This window comes from Amblyraja radiata, chromosome 10, assembly GCF_010909765.2.
Source record: "Amblyraja radiata isolate CabotCenter1 chromosome 10, sAmbRad1.1.pri, whole genome shotgun sequence".
NCBI lineage: Eukaryota > Metazoa > Chordata > Chondrichthyes > Rajiformes > Rajidae > Amblyraja > Amblyraja radiata.
The window spans coordinates 12841775-12861785 of record NC_045965.1 but is presented as its reverse complement, the minus strand read 5'-3'; the positions used below and the strand labels follow the sequence as shown (position 1 = coordinate 12861785).

Sequence of the window (20011 nt, the reverse complement as noted above, 5' to 3'; positions counted from 1 at the left end):
ATGCACAAGAGTCTTTTACGCAGGGTAAGGGAATCAAGAAGCAAAGGACATAGGTTTAAGATGAGAGGGGCAAGGAGCCTCAGAGGCAACTTTTTCACACATATTGGTTTATTATCGTCATGGATCCACATGCAGTTTAATGCGGATAAATGTGAGGTTATCCACTTTGGTAGCAAAAACAGGAAGGCAGATTACTATCTAAATGATGTCTAGTTGGGAAAAGTACAACGGGATCTGGGGGTCCTTGTTCATCAGTCAATGAAAGTAAGCATGCAGGTATAGCAGACAGTGAAGAAAGCGAATGGCATGTTGTCCTTTATAACAAGAGGAGTTGTGTATAGGAGCAAAGAGGTCCTTCTGCAGTTGTACAGGGCCCTAGTGAGACCACACCTGGAGTATTGTGTGCAGTTTTGGTCCCCTAATTTGGGGAAAGACATTCTTGCTATTGAGGGAGTGCAGCGTAGGTTTACAAGGTTAATTCCGGGATGGCGGGACTGTCATATGCTGAGAGAATAGAGCGGCTGAGCTTGTACACTCTGGAGTTTAGAAGGATGAGAGGATATCTTATTGAAACATAAGATTATTAAGGGTTTGGACACGCTAGAGGCAGGAAAAATGTTTCCGATGTTGGGGGAATCCAGAACCACGGCCAACAGTTTAAGAATAAGGAGTAAGCCATTTAGAACGGAGACGAGTAAACACTTTTTCTCACAGAGAGTTGTGAGTGTGGAATTCTCTATCTTGGTGGCTGGTTGTCTGGATGCTTTCAAGAGAGAGATAGATAGGGCTCTTAAAAATAGCGGAGTCTGGGGATATGGGTAGAAGGCAGGAATGGGGTACTGATTGGGGATGATCAGCCATGATCACATTGAATGACGGTGCTGGCTCGAAGGGCAGAATGGCCTACTCCTGCACCTATTGTCTATTGTATCAAAATACAGTGAAACTTTTTTTTGTTGCGTGCTATCCAGTCAGCGAAAAGACTATACATGATTACAATCAAGTTGTCCACAGTGTACAGATACAGGATAATGGGTGGGTATATGGAAAGAGCTACCAGAGGAAGCCATCAAGGCAGGTACTATAATAACCTTTTGAAGATATTTGGACAGGTACAATGAGGTCTCCCCTCATCCGTCTCAGTTCCAGCGAGGACAAGCCCAGTGCCATCAAACGCTCATCATATATTAAAGACCTATCACCTTAGGCCAAGACCGGACTTTTTAGGAGACTTGGAATTTGCAAGATGGCGTTGAAACGTGGTCTGTACTCGCTGGAGTTTAGAAGAATGAGGGGGGACCTCATTGAAACTTACTGAATAGTGAAAGGCCTGGATAGAATGAAAGTGGAGAGGATGTTTCTAGTGGGAGAGTCTAGGACCAGAGGCCATAGCCTCGGAATAAAGGGACGTGCCTTTAGGAAGAAAATGGGGAGGAATTCCTTTCGTCAGAGGGTGGTGATTGCCTCAGAAAGCTGTGGAGACCATCAATGGATATTATTAAGGCAGTGATTGATAGATTCATGATTAGTAAGGGTATCAGCGGTTATGGGGAGAAGGCAGGAGAATGGGGTTGAGTGGGAAAGATAGAACAGCCATGATTGAATGGTGGAGTGGACTTGATGGGCCGAATGGCCTAATTCTACTTCTATCACTTATGAATTCTTGACCCGTTAATGGTGCCGTGGAATCTTATATATCCTGGAGAGACAGATGGAGCTCAGTTTACATGTCTCCTTCAAAAGGCAGCACTACCGACTGTGTTTGACCTCCTCAGCACTGCCCTTGTGTGTCAAGTGTGGATTTAGTATCCCAACCCCTGGCACGACTGGTCCCACTGGAGAATCCCATTACGGAGCTGGTAGCTTTAGCCATTCACAAAACCATGGCTGTTGGAAACCAACTGCTTTTTGTATCATAGAAATATCACAGGCAGGGGTCTGTTCAATAAAACGCAACATGGTGCTCCAAACTTTGAGACTTACTGCAGTCCTAATAAAATAGTTTTCCAGACATTTATAGTACTCTTAAAATCTGGATAGAATTGCAATAAATGGGGATAAAAAAAGACCTATTAAATATGGAGTGAAATATATAAATGGCAGGTATTGACAAATATGGCAAAGGATTGAGAGGGAAAGGGAGCATTATTTGACAGTCCAGAATTTTATAATGTAATAAAAATGAACTGCAGATGCTGGTTTGGACCAGAGATAGACACAAACTGCTGGAGTAACTCAGTGGGTCGGGCAGCACCTCCAGAGACAATGGATAGGTGAGGTTTCAGGTCGGGTCCCTTCTTTGGACTGACCCGAAACGTCACCTGCCCATTTTCTCCAGAGATGCCACCTGGTCCGCTGAGTTACTCAAGCACTCTGTGTTTACCTCTTTTCTAATATCCCACCATTATATTAAAGCGACCAAATATATTAATGTATAAACTTAGAACATAAAACAGAAAATTACAGCTTGATAACAAACTCCTGGGCCACAATGTTCGTGCCAAAGATAATGCCAAGATAAACTAGTCTCGTTTGCCTGCACATGATCCATATCCCTCGATTCCCTACATATCCACGTGCCTATCTAAAAACCTCTTAACACCACTATCGTATCTGCCTCCATCACCACCCCTGGCAACACATTCCAGGCACCACCACCCTCTGTGTAAAAAAACCTTACCACGCACATCTCCTTTAAACTTTGTCCCTCTCACCATAAAGTCCTCCAGTCTTTGACATAGATAGGCGGTGAGGTGACATTCCAACCAACACATTGCCTATTCATTCCCCCCAGAGATGCTGCTTGTCCCGTTGAGAAGAGTTTATATTCTAACTCCGATTACTCCCACCTGCTGGCCATATGACTTGTCGAAGGGAACATGTGTGGCCCGAGGTCCCGCCACATTAAGTTGCACAAGACGTCTGAAGTCTTAACAATCCAACTAATTTTCTGCATGGAAACATTTTAAAACTAAACAACAGACTGAATTGGAAAACTCAGTCACAGTTAAATGACGTGTGGGGAGCAACTGTAGATGATGGTTTATACCGAAGCCCAGGCACAAAATGCTGGAGTAACGTAACGGGTGAGGCAGCAGCATCTCTTTGTGAAAAGGAATAGATGACGTTTCACGTTTCGGGTTGGAAGAGTCTGAAGAAGGGTTGAAACCCAAAATGTCACCTTTTCCTTTTCTCCAAAGATGCTGCCTGACCCGCTGAATTACTCCAGCATTTGTGTCTATCTGCAGTTAAATTACATTCTGAATTGAAATTAAATAAATAATAAGCCTATTTACAATCCATTCTCTTTAAGTTTTCCCCTGCAGGTAGTGTTATGAATTTGGTCCGTGATTGGGTTCTTTGCAAGAGGCAACTTATCTCTCCTCATTGAATTTGGATCAACTAATAATTGCTTGGAGCCGAATCTTCCTACTCCAATATAAGCTTGGAAAGCAACAAGACCCCTTATCTCACCCACACTTACCGAATAGTGAAAGGCCTGGCTAGAGTGGAGGTGGAGAGGATGTTTCCACTAGTGGGAGAGTCTAGGACCAGAGGCCATAGCCTCAGAATAAAAGGATGTTCCTTTACGAAGGAGATGTGGAGGAATTTCTTTTGTGTTGGTAAATCTGTGGAATTCTATGCTACAGAAGGATGTGGATGGAGGCCAAGTCAATGGATATTTTTACGGCAGAGATAGATTCTTGATTAGTACGGGTGTCGGGGAGAAGGCAGGAGAATGGGATTGAATGGGAAAGATGGGCCGAATGGCCTAATTCTGCTCCTAGACCTTATGAGCATCCACCATGAACTCAGCCACATCGCCATGAATCCGCTTGACATCCTCTTCTGTATTCACATCCAGCGGGAGACAGCATTTTCGCTTTAACCCCATTCCCCAACCCCCCCTCCCTCCACCCCACCTCACCTTACAAAACACCTTAAGTGCACAATTGAGTGAATCGGCATTATTTATTTATTTTGGAGTTGAAGGGCTGTTAGGTTGTTATCTAATTAAAAGTTCCCTTGAGGGTAGAAAACAATTGAAAAACAACTGCAGATGTTGGAAATCGGAATTGTAAAACACTCAGAGGGTCAGGCGGCATTTGTGGAGGGAATTGGACAGGTGACGTTTCGTGTTGGGAAAGCCAGAAGTGAGCTGGGGTGGCAAAAAGCCAGGCGATTGATAGGTGGATACAGGTGAGTTGGGGGGGGGGGAATAAGTGACAAAAGCTGATGATGAAAAGGTGACAAAAGGGTATCAGATAATGAGAGAAGAGGGGTGACATGGAAAACCAGAGGAAGGGATGGGAACATTGGGACAGGTACCGACTGATGTTGTCAAGCTGGAAAGGGTGCAGAGAGGATTTACGAGGATTTTGTCAGCACTCAAGGGCCTGAGCTATATGTAGAGGTTGAGCATACGAGGACTTTATTCATTGGAGCGAAGGAGGATGAGGGGTGATCTTATTCTTAGGCCCCCTTCGGTCATGGCTGACAATGGGTGTCTCCAGGGTGCTATTCCCTATAGGGAGGTTTCACGGCAGTCGGGTCACGACCCATGACCCGTACTGTTGCTACGCTACGCCAAGTGGATTACAAGCGATGAACTGCAGGTAGGCACTGACCATTGATTCCAGTGTAGCGGGCCCGTTAAAACCTGCCGAAATTGTCAATTTTTGCGCTGTAAATAATTATGGAAATCGGGATAAGCTTGTGAGACATTTAGCCTACTTCAGAATTCCAAAAGTGAGGAGAAATGACGGTAGATAGAAGTGAGAGCTGAAGGGACAACAACAGCCAGAGTGCTTGGCGAACATTGGCCTTTTGCTCACTTCATTTCATCAACTAAGGCAGTATTTGTGTTTTTTCTTGGTTCCTTTGGCATCTAAAAAGTTTCAGAAGTGATAAATCTGGCTGTAAATTTTTTTAATCGCCCATGGATCTCAAGTGGGTTTTTACATACAAAAAGAAAACGCCTCTGAAGCAAAATTTACAGCCAGATTTATCACTTCTGAGACTTTTTAGATAGCAAAGGAATCAAGAAAAACCCAAATAATGCCTTACTGTTGATGAAATGCAGTGAGCAAACGCGATAATTCCCAATATTTTCAATTCCGATGTTCGCCAAACACTTTAGCTGTTGTCCCCTCAGTTCTTGCTTCTCTTTACCTTCATTTCGCTTCACTTTTGGAATTCTGAAGTTGGGTACATGTCTCTCACACTTACCCCGACTTCCACAGTTTTTTTACAGCGCAAAAAAACAACATTTTGGCGGTTTTTAACAGGTCCAGGTAGGAAAGTACGCGTGTCTTGCATTAATAACATATACCGGAAGTTACGGATGTCCTCCAGATGGATTGAGCGGCTCCGTGCGTCAAGCCCTATGACCCAGTGACCTTACGTGCCACCCCCCTATATGGAGGACGCCTGTGCGTGGCTTTGTTTAACGTGGGGAGACTGGTGCACAGACAGCCACAGATCTGAGTCAGGATCCAGTGGCATGGAGTCCAAGACGACCAGAGACCCTTTTCTGCTGCAGCCTTCATCCGCCTTCCCAGTCGTTGTGACGCTCCACTAAGATCAGCTATCATCCTCCGCCTGTTCCACCGTTAAGGTCTTGGTTGGATTGCTCTTTGTCAGAGACCTTCCCCTCGACCTTACTGCCATGGGTGGCCCGACCAGGAGCATAGATAGCTCCAGGTCCACACAAGCTTCTCCACCACGACAAGGTGACAATCCACGGAGAAGTATTGCCCGTACAAGGTGTACAAAATCATGAGAGGAATGTATCGGGTAAATGCACAGATATTCCCAGAGTAGGGGAGCCAAGAACCAGAGGACATAGGTTTAAGGTGAAGGAGCGAAAAGGTTTAATTGGAACCTGAAGGGCACCATTTTTCCACAAAGGGTGGTGTGTGTGTGGAATAAACTGCCAGAGGAGGTAGTTGAGGCAGGGACTGTCACAATGTTTAAGAAGCGTTTGGACAGGTACATGGATAGGGCATGTTTAGAGGGATATGGGCCACACGCAGGCAGGTGGGACTTGTGTAGGCATGTTGGTCAGCGTGGCAAGTTTTAGTTTATGTACCTCGTGTACACGTTTGTGGCGTGCTAACCAGTCAGCCGAAATACTATGTTCCGTCCACACTGTACTGAAACAGGATAAAGGGAATATCGTTTGATGCAAGATAAAGTTCAGTAAAGTCCGATTAAAGATAGTCCTAGGGTCCCCAATGTGGTTGGTGGTAGCTGAGGGCAGCTCTCTAGTTGGTGATAGGATGGGTCAGTTGCCTGATCAGCTGGGAAGAAGCTGTCCCTGAATCTGGAGGTGTACGTTTCACACTTCTGTTTCCCTTGCATGTTTTCGTGCTATGTGACTCTATGGGGCGGGTGGAAGGAGAGAGAGGGGGGGTGAAGGGGAATAGAAGATACAGAGGGAGTTCTCGCCAGTAGAGCCCGCCCCCTGTGTGACTGTATAAATGTCCTGCACCCCGCGGTCCTGGCATTGACAGCCTTTGCTCGTCTCTGAGTCGGTATGGAGGTCACTTCACTGCTCGCCATCGCCTGCTCGTTAGTCCTGACCGCCTGCGGCCAGTCGCCCACCTTCTCCCGCACGTCCAGCAGGGACGGCCGGTGCATTTACTCGTTCACCGTGCCCAGCCCGGCGGAGGAGAGCTGTTCCGAGCCGGGGGAAGCGCTGAGAGCTGTGCGGGAGCTGCAGAGGGAGCGGGCGGCGCAGCGGGGGGAGCTGGTGGCGATGGAGCAGCGGCTGCGGCTACTGGAGGGGAGGCTGGCCGGCCGGGAGGATGCATCGGTAGCGGCCGGCGAGGAGGGCAAGCTGCGGGCGGAGAAGGCAGACTTGCTGCGGAGGCTGGAGGCGGCGGAGCAGGAGAACGCCCGGCTACGGGACAGTCACTGTCCCGGCCACAGAGACTCTGCCCAGGACAGTCAGCATGTCGCCCGCGGGGGTGAGGAGCTCAGTGGGGTTCCCCTAGGCAGTGGGCATCGGGGAGTCGCTGTACCCCAGTGAACGGGGGTTGGGGGAGGAGAGTGGGGGAGAGGTGGTGGTTGGGGAGAGAGGGAGTAGGGGAGAGAGGGAGTAGGGGAGATGGTGAGTGGGGGTGGGGAGAGAGAGAGAGAAGGGGGTGAGTTTATTGTCATATGTCCCAGATAGGACAATGACATTCTTGCTTTGCATCAGCACTGTGAGGGCGTGGGAAAAGGGGTTTAAGACAGTGGGGGTGAAACTTGAATTCCCTGCTTCGCTGCAAAGTCTACTCGTCAGAATAGCTCAGAAGACAGACACAAAGTGCTGGAGTAACTCAGCAGGCGCTTACACCAGAGGGTGGTGAATCTGTGGGATTCATTGCCACAGAAGGCTGTGGTGAAGGCCAAGTCAATTGATATTTTTTAAGGCAGAGATTGACAGATTATTGATTAGTACAGGTATCAGGGGTTATGGGGAGAAGGCAGCCGAACGCTGTTAGGACTAGGGAGAGATAGACCAGCTATGAGTAAATGGCGGAGTGGACTTGATGGGCTAATTCTGATATTATGAAGGTCTCCGAGTTCTAAAATGTGTTTGGTTTTTATTTTAGGGAGGCAAGATTTCTTCAATGTACCTTCCCGAAAGAGAGCGCAGTCTGGCCGAGAAGGTAAGAGTCTCGGACAAAGTTTTAACAAGAATCCAGTGGGGAGTGTAATATTTGCAGAAGGCTTGCAATAAATTTACGTTTTGTTATCGTTGGCCTGCATTCTGTTTGTGTAACGGGCTGCAATCTGTATCTCTCTCTCTCTCTCTCTCTCTCTCTCTCCCTCTCTCTGTCACTGTAGCCTCCAAGTGGAACTTTGAAAGCACTGGGTATCAAGAGCTGAAATCGGAAATTATCACCGAGATTCCTGCTTCAAAACTGGCGTCCCGGAGCGAGTCTGGCGGCACGTCACAAAACCCAGGTGAAGTAGTGTTAACTAAAAGGACACCAAGTGCTGGAGTAACTCAGTGGGTCAGGCAGGCAGCATCTCTGGAGAACATGGAGAGGTGACCTTTCCAGGCAGACACTTATTCAGACTGATTGTAGCACAGAACGTGTTTTCTATGTTGGAGCAGGTGACACTAACACCACTATGGGGCAGGGTATTTTACCCTTCCGTCTGTTTTAAAATAGATCTGCAATATGCCAGGTTTAGTGTGGTCTGCTCAGCCATTCAATACAGTCCTGGAGAATCCTTCAACTCAATATCATACCCAATATTGTCAGTGACTTGGTCTCCAGAGCCGTAGTTACAGCGCGGAAACAAACCCTGCTCAACTTGCCCACAGCGACCAACATGCCCCATCCACACGAGTACCACCTACCTGTATTTGGCCCAAATCCCTCTAAACCTGTTTCTTAAACGTTGCGATACTACTTTCCTCAACTATCTTCTCCGGCAGCTCATGAAATGCACCCACATCCCCGTGTGAAAAAAAACCCTCAGGTTCCTATTAAATCTTCACCCCCTCTCACCTTAACCCGATGTCCTCTGGTCCATACTCTAGGCAAGAGGCTCTGCGCATCTACCCGATCTATTCCTCTCATGATTTTGTACACCTTTATAAGCTCAACCCTCATCCTCCTGCTCTTCTGCGGTAGAGAATTCCATGGGTTCATATCACCCGAGTGAAAGCATTTCTCATAGCACTAATGACTTGTGGTTCTGACTGCGACCAGCAGGTGGCGAGTGGATACCGCCAGCTTCCAGCCGCAAGAATAACTTGTGGTACTAAAATTGTTCTTACGCGGGATCATTCCCAAAGCAAGTTCTGCACAGAAGAATCCACCTGCAAGGACGGGGTAAGAATCAAACGTGATGAAACGGGTTGGGTCTTAAAGCAAAATGAGAAATTCCAGAAATGAATAGAACAGAGAACAGTCCAGATACAAGGTGCTGATTCAGTCTGAAGGGTCCCGACCAGACACGTCATCTGCCCATTGTCACAAGCGATGCTTGTGGCTTTTTGTGATCAAGACTCGAGTCCCGAAACAGAATAATGGAATTCTTACTTCTGTACTAGCAGCACATCAGAGATGTAAACGTCATACTCTAAACATTACAAACACAAAAAAACTATATATAATTAACCAGCATGAAATAGTACAGCACAGGAAGAGGCCCTTCGGCCCACAATGTTTGTGCTGAACATGATGCCAGGATTAACTAATCTCCTTTGCCTGCACATGATCCATATCCCTCCATATCCATTTGACAGTGTGCATTGTGTCGAAGCGTGCAGCCATCCTGTGTATCTACCTCATTAGAGTCATAGAGTGAAAGTGTGGAAACATCTACAGCTTTGCCCTCATCAACCTTTTTGGTCACGTCTTCAAAAAAAATCAATCAAATGCGAGACAAGACCTCCCACGTACAAAATCAGCCCTTGTCCCTCAGAATACTCTCCAGTAATTTACCAACTACAGATGTTAAGCTCACTGGCTTATAGTTCCCAGCATTTTCCCTGCAGCCCTTCTTGAAAAGAGGCACAACATTTGCGCCCTCTGGCACCTCTCATGTATTTAAGGATGACTCGTAAATTTCAACCAGGGTTCCCGCAATTTCCTCTCTAGTTTCCCACAATGTCCTCGGATATATCTGATCAGGCCCCGGAGATTGGTCTACCTTCAAACGCGACTGTTCCTTCAGTATTTCTTCAACGGTAACACTGACTGCTCTCAAGACACTTCCAGTGACTGCCCCTATTTCCTCCGTCCTACTGTCTTTCTCCCCGGTAAATACAGAGAAGTACTAATTGAGGACCTTGCCCATCTCCTGTGGCTCATCACAGAGGTGACTGCTTTGATTCCTGAGAGGTCCCACTCTCTCTAGTTGCCCTTTCCCCCCTTATGTATTTATAAAATCTTTTGGGATTGTCCCTAACGCTACCCGCCAGAGCTATCTCCTGGCCCATTTTTACCCTTCTGATTTCCTTTTTTAGTATACTCCTTAGTTCACGAAAGTCCTCCAGGGATGCACTTAATCCCAGTGCCTAATTTCCCTCGTCAGCCAAGCTTCCTTACGTTTGCCTGCTTTGACCTTCACTCTAACGGGACAGAGTTTTTTTCAGTACATTTTTAAAAACATCCCACTTGGCCGATGTTCCTTTCCCTTCAAATAACCTGCTCCAGTCAACTTGAGCGAGACCTTCTCTCATCCCCTTAAAGTTGGCCTTACCCCAGTTGAGCATTTTAACACGTGGACCCTCTCTTAAACCTAATCGAACTGTGATCACTGGTCCCAAAAGGCTCCTCCACACACACTTCATTAACCTGCCCTTCCCAAATTCTGGATAGTGATAGACAAAGTACATCAAGCAGTACAGCCCAGTACAGAATATACACACATACTGTAGGAACAGCATCTCAAAGTGCCAGACTAATGCCCCTGTCCCACTTAGGAAACCTGAACGGAAACCTCTGGAGACTTTGCGCCCCACCCCAGGTTTCCGTGCAGTTCCCGGAGGTTTTTGTCAGTCTCCCTACCTGCTTCCACTACCTGCAACCTCCAGGAACCGCACGGAAACCTTGGGTGGGGCGCAAAGTCTCCAGAGGTTTCCGTTCAGGTTTCCTAAGTGGGACAGGGGCATAACTCAGTGGGTGAGTTAGCATCTCTGGAGAATGGACGGGTGATCTTTCGGGTTGGGACCCTTCTTCAGTCTGAAAGTAGGGGGTGGAGAGAGGTTGAAGAGCTGGAGGCAAGAAAAGATCAGAGCCGGCCACAAATGACCTCAGGTCCATTGTTGGCTAGGGAAGGTGTGATCCCAAGAGAAACATTGTGGAGAACTGTGGAACTCACTTGCCAGGCTTTGTCCCTTCCAGCATTCTACCCCTCTCTACAGTCTGAAGAAGGGTCCCAACCCAAAACATCACCCATCCATGTCCTCCAGAGATGCTGCCTGACCCCGCTGAGTTAGACCAGCATTTTATTTATTTTTTTTGGAATACATTTGGACTTGGCCAGTACAAAATTAAACAATGCCTGGATTTATTTCTTCATCTTACCCCGGCAGGTTGTGGGATGTTGGAATGGGTGGGAGAACCTGTGACATTCCAAAAGGCCGACTCCATTGTAGGTAGATATGGAGTTTGGATGAAAGATCCCGAGCCTGTTCCACCACACAGCAGGGAGCATATCTGGAGGATCAACACAGTTGGCACCGACATTCGGCGGCTTTACGAGTACCAAGACCTCGATCAGTTCATGAAGGGCCATACCAGCAAGGTTTACATGTTACCAGAACCAGTGGAAAGCACGGGGGCCACAGTCTATCGAGGATCCTTGTACTACCAGAAACGCAAGTCAAGGACCTTATTGAGATTTGAAATGAAGTCGGAGACAATTTTGGTTCGAAAGGACTTGGCCAATGCAGGTTACAGAGGAGTCTTTCCATACTCTTGGGGTGGCTATACGGACATAGACTTTGCAGTAGATGAGTTGGGGCTCTGGGTGATTTACAGCACCAGTCAGGCTTACGGAGCTATCGTGATCTCCAAACTGGACCCCAACACCCTGGAAGTGGAGCAGACTTGGGCAACGGCGATACGCAAGAGAGCAGTGGCTAATTCCTTCATCATCTGCGGAGTCCTCTACACAATTAACAGTTATTCCAATCAGAATGCAGTCATCAATTTTGCCTACAACACGAACACAAACAGCAGCAAGGCACTGGCGATCCAGTTTGAGAACCGCTACCGATATAACAGCATGGTTGATTATAATCCAGCGGAAAAGAAGATCCTGGCTTGGGACAATTTTAACATGGTCATGTACGACATTAAACTCTCCAAGATGTGAGGATGTCAGATTATCTCCTTCATGGACAAACAGTTGCATTATGTTCCCCACTTCTTTTATATACATGTATAGATTATGGCTAGTTGAAATGCAGCAGTAATTTGTACACCGATTTCATGGCAGAGAATGCACGTTGAAACATTAGTAAAATTAAAATGACTGGAACAAGGAAGAAGCAGTTCAAATGCTGGAAATCTGGGTTCCGATGCAAGGACACAGAACTGAAGTGTTACGTTTCTCTCCTGAGTTTTTACACCATTTTCTATTTGTTTTATTAAACCCAAGTTTGGACAGTTATAATGCAAGTGTATTTTGTTTCAAACAGTACAGCCCAGAACTGAAATAAGGATGCATAGTGCTGGAGTAACTCAGCGGGTCCAGCAGCATCTCTGGAGAACATGGATAGGTGACGTTTCACAGAGTGCTGGAGTAACTCAGCGGGTCAGGCAGCATCTCTGGAGAACATGGATAGGTGACTTTTCAGGTCTGGACTATTCAGACCTTTTACATAAACAGCATCTGCAGTTCCTTGTTTCTACAGCCAGTTACTAGATAGGTGGTGCATGCTAAGATCCGACCACAGCCTCACTGTAAACCAATGATAGCATTCAACAAGAGCTGAGATGGATTTGCATGTTACGTTAATACATCTCATCTTGGCATTTTTGACTGCCAAAAAATTAAAATGAACACTCAGAATAATCTGGAAGGGATCTAAAGTTGGCTCAATTGGAAATTAATGACAAATATGAAAGTGTTTCAAACTGTGGCACAATTGTGGAACATGTTAAATTTGCAGTGAGAAATTTATAAAAAGTCCTTTAAAAAAAATCATATTGGGGAAAGCAAAGTCACTGGGGATAGAAAGTACAATCTTTTATCCGCATTTGCCACTCCTGGCAATTCAAACGTGTGTTTGAAGTGATTGGAAAAGTTGAAGGAAATCAATTATTGAGTATTGAAACCATATAACTGAACAGACAGGACCTCTGAATCACTGCAGCTATCGTTCTCGGCTGTAAGGTGCTGCATTTTTAAATGCAAAATACAAGTTGATGTTGGTATAATTCAGCCTGCAGACAGGCCCCGACCCAAAACGCTCCTCCTCCTTTTTCCTCCAAGAGATGCTGCATGACCCGTTCAGTTACTCTGGCATTTTGTGTCTATCTTTGGTCCAAATCCCTGTTCTTCCCTGTGTCGTTAGAACTTGACATTATTTCTAAAGGTCTCTCACCAAACCTCAGTCTGGGTAGACCAGAGAAATGATGATGGTGATAAAGTGGAGGAGTGATGCGTGGTGGAAAGAGATCATTTCATTAAGTCCCATGGATCTTTATTAAACTGACCAAATTGACAGGAAAGATGAGGAACCCAAAAGGAACACAGACAACTGGAAGTCAAGCACAACACACTGTGCTGGAATATCTCAGCGGGTCATGCAGCATCTGTGAAAGGAATGGGCAGGCGGACCCTGCTTCAGATTGAAGAACCCGCTGATTTACTCCAGCTATTTGTGCTTTGCTCAAGATCCCAGTTCCTTTCTTTTTAACAAGAGATCAATATTTAACCAATTTCTTCTGGCACAGCAATTTCTAGTGTGGGAGAGGTAATCTAGTTATGTGCTGATGGACTAAACAGAGGTGGAGCCTCACTAAATTGGACGATGTTGACAATGCAAAATACTGCATCCACCACACTTGGCAAAACGAAGACTGTGTCCACTTTTAAGGCAGAGGTACTCTTGAAATAAAGTACAAGAATCTGAAAACATTTCAGAGCTTATTTTATTAGTTATATAACCAAACCAAATTAATTGTAAATAAGATCGTACATATTTAATAGTGCGTTAACCCTGTACAAATGAAAAAAATTAAAGTATAATCTTTCTATACCAATATGGCTGTTAACTTCTGTACAATGCCAAACAAATACACAGTACAGATGGAATACAAAACTCAAAAACCAGACATCACAGCCAAGTTTTCAAAGAAAGCAAATTAAACTGACCGTCAAAACATGACTGACGGAAAGCAATTTTTCAGTGTCTCCTTTCCAGTGCCACCAGCCACGTGACAAAAATATACACACCAATAAATCGTTCTCAGCTCAGACTTTGTGCCAACGTTTCTGTATACCAATAACAGCAATCCTCTAGATTTGTACCTTCATCAGAATCTATTTTTAAATCAATCCTGGTTAACATTTCTGTAATAAAAACATCTGTGCGGCTGGCACAGTTACTAATTAATGATTGATCATAAGCAAATAAACAAGATATCTTACATTCACGTGGTATAATACAATACATCCTACAACTAAAATGCTAGCATATAATCAAAAAAGGCAATATTAGACTTGTGATTAAAATGTCTTGCATAAACAATTGGAAATTAATAGGCTCAATACATGTTATTCATTGAATGCAGATTATTTTGTCCTTACTGTAATTAAGCTCATGAAAATTTTTAAATGATACGTTTTTAAACAAGGATTAATTAATTCATTACCATAAAACCTGTAAAATGGGTTAGCTTCCATTCACCGCCCTGTCCACGTTTACCTAGTTTCAGTGATTACCTCAAGAAAAAGAAATGTCACAAGTCAGACATTGCCTTTTCAAATCTTCAAGATTCAAACGTCAACACTAAATGTTCAGCAAAGGATTAGTTTACATATCTAGGATTCGCCACTGGTCAAAATATGATCTGTTCAAATCTACACGCTTTAAGATAGTTCGGCTTTCACTTCACTACTTCACGTCTCACTTTGTTGTTAAAGAAATGTTCACAATTGAGCCCTCTACCTTCCTGCTCCCATCTCACAGAGAAGAGCCCCCATTACTGCCCGCGCGGTGCCCATGACACCCACTCACTACGTTCACCAGCAACTTAGGATTTTGTTTCTTCTGTCTTCACTGCTTGAGGTTTGATTGGTCCTGTTCGAACAGGCTTGGACACCACGGGCTGAGCCGGGACAGGCTTCTCCTCTACTTTCTCCTCTCTGGAGCCCGGGATGCCGGCCCCACTCTCAGCGGTTTTATTCACGTTGCCCTCACTTTTGTGAGCCTTGCTCACCGGCTGCTTGATTTGCTGCTGCTGCTGGTCGATGAAGAACTTGTGGGTGGATTGAAGTACCTCAGCACGCTGCTTCGCCTGGAACGAGGAAAGGAACAATGAGAACTCTTATTCTGGATGAGAACAACAGCCGCTCACGAAAGCAGAGTGTGTGTGGGAGCTCATGTCAAAGGAGCAGAATTTGGCCTTTCCAGTCTATTCTGTCATTCAATAATGGCTGCTCTATCTTTCCCTCTCAACCTCACTCTCCCCATAACCTCCAACACCCGCACTAATCAAGAACCTGTCAATCCCCACTTTAAAAATACCCAATGACTTGGCCTCCGCAGCCGTTTGTGGCAATGAATTCCACAGCGGGAGAGATGGGAAATATTAACAAAAAATACGTGAAACACTGGAGGAACTCGGGCAGCATCTGTGGAAGGAAAGGACAGATCAAGAGCTGTCTTCAGACTCATTTGTAGCAGTGGGGGAGACGTCAGGAAAAGGGAGGTGGAGACAGGACAAAGCCTGACAAGTGACCAGTGTGTACAGGTTGGTGGATGACCTGTTGGTGGAGGTCCTCCATGATGGAGTAAGTGACAAAGGCCAGAGATGAAAAGGTGTTAGATAAGGAAAAAAGAGGAAGGAGAAAATAACATTGTTAAAGGTACGAGGAAGCTATTCCAATGTTAGAATTTGAGTGATAATGTTTAGGCAAACTGAATCATTAATTTGAGCAGTTTCCCCCCCCCCCCCCATACCATCCTCCTGGGCACAAAAAATGAACGTTAACCACCTCAATGATTAAACCAAAGATCAGACATTGCAAGAGTATATGGTCACAAAATATACAAGATAGTCACTGAGGATTTCTTGTGCTTGTTTTGCGCAGACTGCTACTCGATTTTAATATGCACATTAATTTTTAATGATTTCTGTATTAGAAAATGAGCAAGTAGACTATGAAAACACCACTGACACAAAAAGGTTGGTATCAGTGCCAACAATAAGGATAATTTAAACTGGGAATGTGCAATCACGGTTTACAATGATGGCGGTGGCGCTGGTGCCAGCTGCCTCCACCTTCAGCCCGGTATCTTTTTTTTGTTGTTGTTATGTTGAAGTGTGTTTTTTATGTTTTTTTAAATGTTTTAATGTGGGGGAAGAGGGTACGGTAAGGGGGATACTGTCCTTCAGTCGCTTCCTGGAGAGGACGCGACTATTATTTGAGTCACGTCCTCGCCCCCCCCCCCCCCCCCCCCCCCAGCGGCCTACCTACTGGATTGGCGCGGCCTTTCCTGCCTGGACCGACCAGAGCCTCAGCAGCGGCGGGACAGCGCTGATACATCGCGGGGCTGGCGATGCCTTACCGGGGTTCGCCGTCTGGAGCCCGGAGTGCTGGGCCTGCGGCACCGACATCCTGGAGCTGTGGTTCGCGGAGCTCCCAACGCGGGCGGCGCTGACAAACATCGTGGGGTCCTGCGACTCTGCCCGGCTCGGCCTGCGGACTCGGGAGCTGCGGACTCCGGTGGGAGGCGGCTGATCGGGAGGTCCGGGCCGCTGAGGAGGATTTTCACCATCGGGGTTCGGCGTCGGCGTTCCATCAGCCCGGCGAGAGGGCCTGAGCATCGGGCCGCCCGGGGTGTCGACTGCGGGTGCTCGGAAGGCCCCGACCACGGGTGAACATCTGGGAAGATCGGAGGGGAGGCTGGCTGGACTATGGTGCCTTCCTCACCTTGGTGCCATTGTGTTATGTTGTGTCGTGGACTTTCTGTTTGTGCTTTTTTTAAAACTCTATTTTATTTTTAATATGTTTTATTATTTATTATTTATTTATTTATTTTTATGATACTGACTGTAAAGGGAAATTCATTTCGTTGTCTCTAATTGAGACAATGACAATAAATTTGAATACAATACAATACAATTAGTTAATTATTGTTAGACTTCAGAGATGCAGCGTGGAAACTGGCCCATCGAGTCTGCGCCGACCAGCAATCACCCCCCGAACACAAGCTCTATCCTAGACACTAGGGCCAACTTACAATTTACAGAAGCTAATTAACCTACAAGTCTTTGGCATGTGGGACGAATTTGGAGCACCACAGGGAGAACGTACAAACTCCGTACAGATAACACCTCTGGTCAGTATCGAACCTGGGTCCCTGACGTTGTAAGGAAGCAACTGCTGCTGCGCCAGTGTGCAATTCTATAAAGTAGCAGCTGTAACATGTATTATAGCTGAATTAAAGGACAAAGTAAAATAATATTTTTTCCTGTAATATCCATCAACCACACTTCATTTCCAAGAAGACTAGTTGCATTAAGTGACGTTTTAAATTATAGATATGACTTTCACATAACTGCCAACAGTGCTAACCTTCAAATCCTGCTCAGCCATCATAGCAGCTTGGGCCTGGTTTCCACGGATGCCCTGGGTGTGGGCTGCAGGAACCCTTGGTATGTGTTGAGGACGGTTGTGGACGATGATACCCGTGGTCATTTGAGATTGCATCTGATTTGTCAGAGGCATTGGAGGTCTCTGCACAGGAGCCGAGAAGGTGTTTCCGTGGGGTCTCACCAATGGAGGGACCAGATTAGGTTGGGAAAGCATCTAGTGAAAACAATCAGAATGGAATGTAATTCCCCATAGCATCTACACACTGCACAGTTGTATTGCAGCTGGCACCAAAGTTTTTTTTAAAAACAATGGAATGCTACATAAATAAAATGACAATAAAAATGAAGGCAGAGGAGGAATTCTCGCATCAGTTGCATTTTTTTCAAGGCGGAGAAGATGAATAGGGTAACGATTGGGGATTTTGATATAGTCCATGCTTCCTAATTTGCACATGGCAGGAGGCAAGGTGGTGAATCAACCAGGGTCTTAGCTATTGAACCGTTTCATCTTATCTCTTGGTGGTCAGATGGATTTAGAATTTGGGGTACTCGCTCAAATGGCCCATAAACTGTCAAATGGCCCATAAAGTGTTCACAAACACAGGAAGAACGGCCATGAGCCTGGCCCATACCTGTCATCTCCATATTATTGGGCAATGCTGTTATGCACTCTGGAAACATTAGATGTAATTCTAGAAAACAAGACACTTAAAGCTCGAATTGTAGTTAGGTTGGTTTAAATTCAAGATATAGCGCTGCCTGGAGGCATGCAAAAACAAATGATAGTTTGCCTGTTTATACAACCATTTTCTCTTTATGATTAATATACAACAGATATCACTTACAATGATAATCAGCAGAGTTCGAACCTTGAAACAAGCACGGTTAGGTTTCAGGATTTAAGGAATAACGTTCATAAGTTATAGTAGTAGAATTAGGCCATTCGGCCCATTAAGTCCAAATGACTTTCACAGAAGTCACTGTGCCATCATCATGGCTGATCTATCTTTCCCCCTCTACTCCATTCTCCTGCCTTCGCCCCATAACCCCCGACACCCGCACTAATCAAGAACCTGTCAATCTCCGCCTTAAAAATACCCAATGACTCGCCCTGCAATTAATTTCACAGATTCACCACCCTCTGGCTAAAGAAATTCATTATCATCTCCTTTCCAAAGAGGTACATGATTTTATTCTGAAGCTATGACCTCTGGTCCTAGACTCTCTCACTAGTGGAAAAATCCTCTCCACATCCATTCAACCCAGGCCAGAATAAAGCTAAACAAAGAGATTAGGTCCAAAAACTGGCCGCAAAGAGGGAAAAATAAGGTCACTAGCAACATCTTACCAGCTCAGTATGATTTTAAAGTATTAAAACTCTACAAAGTCGTCATGCGATGGATAGTTGGCAGGTTTTAAGGTTAATTTTCAGTAATAAATTCAATCTTAAAGATTTTATTTCATATGTTTGAGAAAAATGCAAAGTGGAAAGAAAATTCATTATGAAGGTAGACAAAAATGCTGGAGAAACTCAGCGGGTGAGGCAGCATCTATGGAGCGAAGGAATAGGTGACGTTTCGGGTCGAGACCCTTCTTCACACTGACTTATCTTTTACGCTTACTTCAAACATGCTAAGACTTTGCTGTCATCTTAAAACGTGTGAACTGAAAGGAAATGGCAACGGAGATATTAGCCGAAGCACGAGCCTGCAATTGAAACACGTACCTGTGGTGGAAATTGTGGGGGGAAAGGCTGGGCTATCCGAACTCCAGCAGCAGTAGAAAACTGTTTCTGATAGACCATGTTGTTGATCTTGCTAGACTGGCTGTTGGGGCTTGTGGAGCTCGCTCTAAAGATGAAACAAAAAAAAATCACAATATTCACTGCAAGTTCATCAAATGATTTGTCTTTTACCTTGGAATAAAATCACAGTTCTGTGAAATAGATAATAGGTGCAGGAGTAGGCCATTCGGCCCTTCGGCCCTTCGAGCCAGCACCTTCGATCCTGGCTGATCATCCACATTCAGTACCCCGTTCCTGCCTTCTCCCCATATCCCCTGACTCCGCTAACTTTAAGAGCTCTATCTAACTCTCTCTTGAAAGTATCCAGAGAATGGCCTCCACTGCCTTCTGAGGCAGAGAATTCCAGATTCACAACTGGGTAAAAAAGTTTTTCCTCGTCTCCGTTCTAAATGGCCTAACCCTTATTCTTAAACTGTGGTCCCTGGTTCTGGACTCACAACATCGGGAACATGTTTACTGCCTCTAGCATGTCCAGTCCCTTAATAATCATGTTTCAATAAGATATCCTCTCATCCTTCTAAATTACAGAGTATACAAGCCCAGCCGCTACATTCTATCAACATATGACAGTCCCGCCATCCCGGGAATTAACCTCGTGAACCTACGCTGCAAGAATGTCCTTCCTCAAATTTGGTGACCAAAACTGCACACAATACTCCAGGTTTGGTCTCACTAGAGCCCTGTACAACTGCAGAAGGACCTCTTTGCTCCTACTATGACTTTGTTTGCAACTCTAATATAGCTGCCGTATTTTGCCGTAATACAGGCCGTAATCTGTACAATTTTATACACCTCTAGGATCACCCCTCGGCTTCCTGTGCTCCAAGGAATAAAGTCCTAGTCTTCTCAATCTCTCACTGTCGCTCAGGCCCTGACAACATTCTCAAATCTGCTCTGCACTCTTTCCAGCTTGATGCCG

General features: G+C 45.5%; 2 protein-coding genes across 17 annotated transcripts in view; one reads left to right on the top strand and one right to left on the bottom strand.

The window, feature by feature from the left end:
- Positions 1 to 6500: 6500 nt before the first annotated feature.
- Positions 6501 to 12511, top strand: myoc (myocilin). Of its 2 annotated transcripts, none has more exons than XM_033028057.1 (4): positions 6501 to 6971; positions 7602 to 7658; positions 7837 to 7956; positions 11048 to 12511. In XM_033028057.1, exons 1-4 carry the CDS (start codon positions 6539 to 6541, stop codon positions 11830 to 11832), a joined length of 1395 nt encoding a protein of 464 aa, XP_032883948.1. In that variant the 5' UTR covers positions 6501 to 6538; the 3' UTR covers positions 11833 to 12511. The 2 variants fall into 2 exon arrangements, with proteins under 2 accessions (XP_032883948.1, XP_032883947.1); XM_033028056.1 differs by having other exon boundaries at positions 11045 to 12511.
- Positions 12512 to 13598: 1087 nt separating this feature from the next.
- prrc2c (proline rich coiled-coil 2C) overlaps positions 13599 to 20011 on the bottom strand; it is a 74031-nt gene continuing 67618 nt past the window's right edge. For 11 of the 15 annotated variants that reach the window (XM_033028041.1, XM_033028040.1, XM_033028050.1 and 8 more), the window contains 3 exons: positions 19015 to 19138; positions 17269 to 17502; positions 14555 to 14984 (listed from right to left, as the gene is read on the bottom strand). In XM_033028041.1, coding sequence (XP_032883932.1) covers positions 14721 to 14984; positions 17269 to 17502; positions 19015 to 19138 — 622 coding nt within the window. In that variant the 3' untranslated portion in view covers positions 14555 to 14720. Of the gene's footprint in view, positions 14985 to 17268; positions 17503 to 19014; positions 19139 to 20011 lie in introns of all 15 variants that reach the window. The other 4 variants (XM_033028042.1, XM_033028055.1, XM_033028053.1 and 1 more) reach the window with 3 other exon arrangements.